General features: G+C 31.6%; 1 protein-coding gene across 7 annotated transcripts in view; it reads left to right on the forward strand.

Moving 5' to 3' along the window:
• LOC111630725 overlaps positions 1–6654 on the forward strand; it is a 30314-nt gene extending 23660 nt beyond the window's left edge. For 6 of the 7 annotated variants that reach the window (XM_023374870.1, XM_023374874.1, XM_023374869.1 and 3 more), the window contains 4 exons: positions 370–453; positions 4387–4599; positions 5542–5755; positions 5832–6654. In XM_023374870.1, the coding sequence (XP_023230638.1) occupies positions 370–453; positions 4387–4599; positions 5542–5755; positions 5832–6460 (1140 nt within the window). In that variant the 3' untranslated portion in view covers positions 6461–6654. Of the gene's footprint in view, positions 1–369; positions 454–2392; positions 2613–4386; positions 4600–5541; positions 5756–5831 lie in introns of those variants that run through there. The other variant, XM_023374875.1, reaches the window with a different exon arrangement.
• The last annotated feature ends 429 nt before the right edge of the window (positions 6655–7083 follow it).

Below are 7083 nucleotides of genomic sequence, written 5' to 3' on the forward strand. Positions count from 1 at the left end.
CGCATTACTATCCACTATTCACTATCCAGACTTGGTAGCGGGTTAACCTATAGGGAAAAAGGACAATTGTCTGGGGCCACAAACCAGTCTTTTATAAGTATTTCTCCCGAAATTTCCTTCGAAGGAAAATATCACGTGTACACTGTACATGATGCCACCTAATTTAAGTTTGACTGGACCTCACGAAGCTACAACACACCACTGTTTAGACTTATATTATTCTTCACGTTAATGTTGGGCCTACTTCTTCATAGACGAAGTATCACAATACGTATTCAATTTTATTTGTATTAATTAATATATTTTGAAAGAATAACAATTGTTATTACCGTTTATCCATAATGCAAACAAGTTAATTTTTGATTTCAGATAAAATTATCAATTACAAGATGGGACCGACAGAAAAATACCCGGCGGAAATTGGATTTCGGACGACCACGTGGTGGTTGTTCGGTAAGAATGGTCGATGACAATACAAAGTGTAATAACGAATTTTCTATAAATTATAGAAGAGATAGGAGTTAGAACTGTACTGAACTACAGTACGTATCTGACAGAACTTTGTAATTCAAAGCCAACGGTCGAGAGGAATTGATAGATGAGTTTGATAATGGTACTCTCACTTTCGAAGGCAACTAGCATGCCGAATAATACTCGACAAAATGGATTTCGAAGGACCTAACAAAAGTGCAAGAGGAATTCTAACGGCGTGGACGGAGCGAAATACATTCTTTTCGAGCTTACACTTTAAGTAATCATTAAAGTGTTTTTTATAGCTAACTAAATCCCATTACGTAGTGAAGGCATCACAAGTTTGCTGGCCTCCGTGTTAAATTTGGTGGTGTTTCCGGTAGTTTAACAATTGGAAAGATAAAAATTCGGTGCCGTAATAATAGTTAAAACTAGAAAAAGTCGTACTTAACGGGATTAATGACGCGGGGTACGGATTTTGCAAAGCGATAGTTACGACAATACATCGATTTTTCCGTCCATCTTTTTGACATACGCGGAGTGATTATCTCGACATTGCTGAATGGAAACGTCCCGAGGGAAGTACAAAGAAACCTTTTGTAAGTAAGATAATGTCGGTATGTTTTTACTTCCTGCTTAAATGGCGGCTACGTTGGCTTATTCAACGCCGCGGAAATATTTATGGAAAATATTATTTATAAAAGTACGATGTATAAATAATTCCGGTGTGTGTGATATTTAATACGAGATTGTAACAAATTATCGGACAGGAAGTCAGACGCGGGTCGTCTGATACTTATTTGTTAGATAAATTATACATTCAGGATGCGGTGTTTCTGTCGCAGGATCCGTCCTAACTTGTAATTATAGAAATAAATGTTTTACAAAATAACTATAATTTTACTTTATATTTGCTTTTTACTTTTAGTAGGTGTAATTAGCTAACTTCTAGTTGTTTTTATTCCTCATCTTTAGTAATTATCATCTCAGAATTGGCTGGGATAAGATAAGTGAATTTATAGCGATTGTTTATATTCGATTTCCAAGATCATTGCTGAGGGGGCGGGATATTTCCTGGCAATTGCCTCCGTGAATCGCAATATTTTACCTTGTCCGAGTCGCAAGGGTCTCTCAGAACCGTGTTCTTACGTATTATAAAATTAAATTTTTTCTATCGCGTAAAAAAACTAGAATTTCTCCGTTAATTTCTTTCTGCACCTTTTCTTTTCTATCGAACAGTATAAATTACTTGTGTATTGACAAAATTACTTTTATAATATTTACTTTTACGTAAATTAATGGGGAAAAATGCGATTAATAAACATAGCGTACTTCAACTCACTGTAAATTACCTCACGTTTCGTCGATTGTCATCTGGTTTATTTGAAAATGGGGAAGAAACATGACTCGACGAATTCTTGTCAGGCCCTTTTGGCATGTACTGTACAAGTTAATTTATTTACTTTTTAAACGTTAGTACTATTTTTGTGAAGTAAAGAAATGCAACAAAACATTTTATGAAATGAAGTTGATACATTCCTTCTAGAAGAGCAAGTAATAATTCTTTCATTAAGCAGTTTTTTAAGTATCTTTCTCCCAGTTTATCGTCGCTAATAGTGAATCGTCCAGTTCTGTACCCGTTCACCACGTTTCTTCTGGACTAGAGTTAATATTAAATGTAAATCATATACTGTATTTATATATCGGTGGAGTGGCATGCGTGAAAGCTGTGAAAACGCCGTTTCACTTGTATTTTCTAAAATATAAATTTATTAAATATTTATATTTCATTATTATAATTATATTCATATTTATATAAATAAAAAATGTTAAATATATAAAGTTTATTTGACGGGTTTAAGAAGTAATGGAATTTGAGCGTAAGAAACTGATTAGNTATAATTATATTCATATTTATATAAATAAAAAATGTTAAATATATAAAGTTTATTTGACGGGTTTAAGAAGTAATGGAATTTGAGCGTAAGAAACTGATTAGAGATTTCACGCTGATTGGGTGAAAAGGGCTTTAAGGAACCATTAAAACTGGGCGAGTCGATTTCCCGAGATCCAGTGAGAAACGTAGGTGAGTCGAATAGTGACCAGCGTGGTATTTGTCATTGTTCTCGTTCTGACTCCCTGTAAGTACGTGTATTTTTAATGTTTTATAGACAGAAACGTTTACATAGACTTCATAAGGGAATTTATATATTTAATGTAATTATATATCGCGTAATTATCATTTTCTTTTCTGTATCTAACTGTTAATAATTCAAACGATATGTGGTCGTGTCCTTTGTTCGGCACTTGTGCTGTTTAGTGGGTACGGCTATTTGAGAGATTTTCTTCCATAAAATTAAACAAATTTACACAAATTTCACTCGAATATTTCCAAAACACGTATAATTTGTTAAAAGTGATTGATATAAAATATGCTACGAATAAAATATTGTCGGAATACTTATCGAGTGTATGCCGTTCGAAGACCCCATTACTTAAGCTTGTTTTCGTCGCGGAGCGTCACATTGTACGGCGGACGCGTACGAAGCGTGTCACGTGACATTTGCCGGTGCTATTCGGTCACGTCACTACTAATCTGACGTGTTTCCTGATAACTTATTCTTTTAACGAAGAATTCGCTGAACTTTAGAGATACATCATTAATAGAAATATTAAAACTTCATTCCATTTTAAATATGGATTAAAATCAACATATAATAACGTATGATAATGCGATAAATAACTAATAATTTTGTTCTACTTTTAAACGGCCTAATCTCTCATGGGATAAAATTGTATAATATTTATTTACATCAAGACATTACACATCTTACGTTGCATCTGATTAATATTTATCATCATAATATATATCATGATATAATTATTGTCGTTAGCGAGCGGTTTTTCCTTCGTTGCTTCGTATAGTCAATAATAATAAGTCGTTTCTAATTACAATAAAAATCCTATAGTATATTATGATCTATCACGCGATGTCTCTAAAGTTAAGCGAATTCGTCGCAAAAAGAATAAGTTATGAGGAAACACGTCAGAGGTGAGTAGTCACGTGATCGAATAGCATCGACAAATGTCACGTGACACGCTTCGTAATGCCTCCTTCGTTGATTGTTATATTCCACGAAGGAAACGAGCGTAAGCAATGGCGGACGAACGATGCAGGGTCTCTAAGTAGTCCTATTGTTTTTTCTTTATCGAGTTTTATATATCGGTCGACGGCAAAAAAAGTTTGGCTCTCTTTTGTGCTTTGAAAATGTCTAATGAATGTGTTTTATAAAAAGCAAATTAAAATAAATAGTTTTACGAAAAATAATTCTATATTTTAATCGACTTAAAATTTAGNTAATTACAATAAAAATCCTATAGTATATTATGATCTATCACGCGATGTCTCTAAAGTTAAGCGAATTCGTCGCAAAAAGAATAAGTTATGAGGAAACACGTCAGAGGTGAGTAGTCACGTGATCGAATAGCATCGACAAATGTCACGTGACACGCTTCGTAATGCCTCCTTCGTTGATTGTTATATTCCACGAAGGAAACGAGCGTAAGCAATGGCGGACGAACGATGCAGGGTCTCTAAGTAGTCCTATTGTTTTTTCTTTATCGAGTTTTATATATCGGTCGACGGCAAAAAAAGTTTGGCTCTCTTTTGTGCTTTGAAAATGTCTAATGAATGTGTTTTATAAAAAGCAAATTAAAATAAATAGTTTTACGAAAAATAATTCTATATTTTAATCGACTTAAAATTTAGACCTATGTATAAATTGCCTTATAGAATTCTTATATTTAACTAGAAAATCTACATAATTGCTCTTTTAAGAATTATATTGTTTTTGATTGTTAATTAAATATTGAAAACAACACATTATTAATTCCAAAATTAATTGTTTTTTGTAGAAAATTTTCAAAATGAATAACCAGGATGCATTGACAAAGATATTTTCAGGATCTGAAGAAATCTCATCTCGTGTGTTGAACATACCTGAAGTTCTACTACACATATTTAAATATTTAGACGATCGAGAATTACAACATTGTGGCGAAGTGTGTAGTTTATGGAAAGACGTCACCGAAGAAGTCCTATATAAGAAAATAGCAATCTTTCGTAAGGTAATTATTTATTTAATTTTTATACATCTAATTATTGTTACATTTTTCACTATATATACTGACAGCCTGCTTAATTTTAATTATAACAACAGAATTAATTATATGCCTAGTTTACAAAAAATATTAATGCAATTGCAGGAAAATAGTAAAAGACATATATTCCATATATTATATTAAAAGTTTATTAGAGTATCGATCATTCTACATGTTTGCATGAGAATGTATAATATGAGCATTGAATAATGCACACATATTTAATAAAGTAGGCGATTTAGACTGCAATTTAAAGTGTTTATTTGTATATAAATACAGTGACCACTCGATATAATAAATAATAATGTTAATTTTTGCTAGTCATTATGCTTATAATTAATTCGAAAGTAAGTTGTAGATTACAAAACTAAATTTTTTATTCTTTAAAAAGCTATATTTTTTAACATATTTCAACGCATATGCCGCTAAAACCATTTTAAACTGTTTCACAAAATCTAAGTACGTTTGCATGCCCCAATTAAGTGTTAAATTAGAATACCACTTATTAGATTTATACTCTGAAGCTATATTTTTAAAATTAGTTAAATAATTATCCACCATTCTTACCAACACATCAGACATAGTTACATGACCTTAATAACCATAAGTTTTTATCGATCCTAACAATTAATTATTCCATGTCAGTATCACATCAGTAGAAATCACATACTAAAAATCACTTTATTCCAAAAAAGATGTGTATGGGCTTCACCAGACTGCAAAATGGATCCATAACCCACAAGCTGACAAAGTAAAAAGTAACAGCTCACATTTAATATTAACGAAGACATACGTGTTAAAATTGCTGTATTTATTGTCTTCTTTGTATTTTAACTATTCATCAGTTTGAACAATAAACATACTTTTGATGTGATAAATATAAATAAGTAATTTCTCATGTTTTTACAGAAAATACCAATTACGATTCTGAACACGTTACCGGACAATTCTGAAAAACTACGTTCTGTTGTCGGATATAGTGATAAGTTTGAGTACTTGTGGTTTCATTTGGAACCATTTGATCTTTGCCATTCAGTGAAACCACATTCTCCTAGACTTTTAACTACACGGATAGAAGAGGAATTATGCCATGCACGTGTTTTTGTCCATAAAAATAAGGACGGTAAGTACTTGCATTTTTTACAACTATCGCTTTTATGATGACCAATATTCATGTTTAACCATTTATTGAATTATAGGAGGAAACATTCAACTACCATTTAATGTTCACTCACCAACAGAAGACGAAATCGAAATAAATATTGCAATGTTTCCATCAGTTCCAGGCTTCAATATTCGTCATTTTTCATTTACATCCAAAAAATGCCTTAGAATTCGTCTAGAAAAGATGCCATACGTTTCAGAGTTACTCCAGATACCAGAAAAGAAACTGAAGTGTGTCATCGGATTTACGGATTATGGGATCGATTTCCATGACGATGGGAATGGTGCATACAATGGTTACTCGCTTGAAAAACATATAACAAGGGGCATTGCTTTCTATGGTGAGAGAGTTCAGGCAGTTATTTTACGTATCGACCGCAGTTATTATTGTATCAAAGAAAATTTCGACAGACTAAAACGATTGAAACCTAAAATAGTGAAAGAGAAATGTTTCGCATTTATCTTTTTTTCGTATATAAGGAAGAAAGGTATAAATGAAATAGTAGAAGCGTTCAAAGCAGAATTTCCTTTCTTTCCCTTTCTTGTTCATCACTGTTCTCCTACATTTGTAGTGTTGAATCAACTCGAAAATTACAATTTCGATTGTGTGAAAAATATACCATTTAAAGAATTTGCACGTATAGTTTTTGTATGGTACGAATGAAAATGTAGTGATAAAATGCAATATTTTTCTTCTCTTAGAAAATTGAATTATGTCACAACATTGTACAGTACATTCCTTTGTATTGGAATAAGTTGTTTTAAAAATAGTTTATTGTATTGTAGAGTTTGTGGTTGTGTAAATACTTTTGTTTTGTATAAATAAATAGTGTTGTATACAATTTTAGATTCTTTTATTAAACGATTTAAATAGGAAAAAAATTTGATTTCTGCTATGATCATTCTTAATATTTTATAAATCTCTGAAAGAATATATTTAAATATCATAATATTGTGACTGTTTTTAATTCCCGAATCAGTAAAAACGTTTTTTCGAGACTCGAAAATTTGTTTTTGTAAATGTTATATTAATTTTATTGTATTTAATTAGTATTAATTTTATTCAATTTTTATAAATTACAGTAGAACCTCGAAAACTCGGCCTAATGTGGACTGAAGGGTGGCCAAGTTTGTGAAAATGCCGGGTTATTGGGAATGGGGTTAAAAAAATAAGTACGAGTGTTTCCTCAGAAAATATTGTACTGTACTTGTATGTATTGTTTACTTGAGAATATAACAGAGAATAAACTGCCCAAATACCCTTAAACAAAGGAAAACTACGTACTT

The sequence above is a fragment of the Centruroides sculpturatus genome, unplaced genomic scaffold (genome assembly GCF_000671375.1).
Source record: "Centruroides sculpturatus isolate CEXI.00-Female unplaced genomic scaffold, Cexi_2.0 scaffold444, whole genome shotgun sequence".
NCBI classification, from domain to species: domain Eukaryota; kingdom Metazoa; phylum Arthropoda; class Arachnida; order Scorpiones; family Buthidae; genus Centruroides; species Centruroides sculpturatus.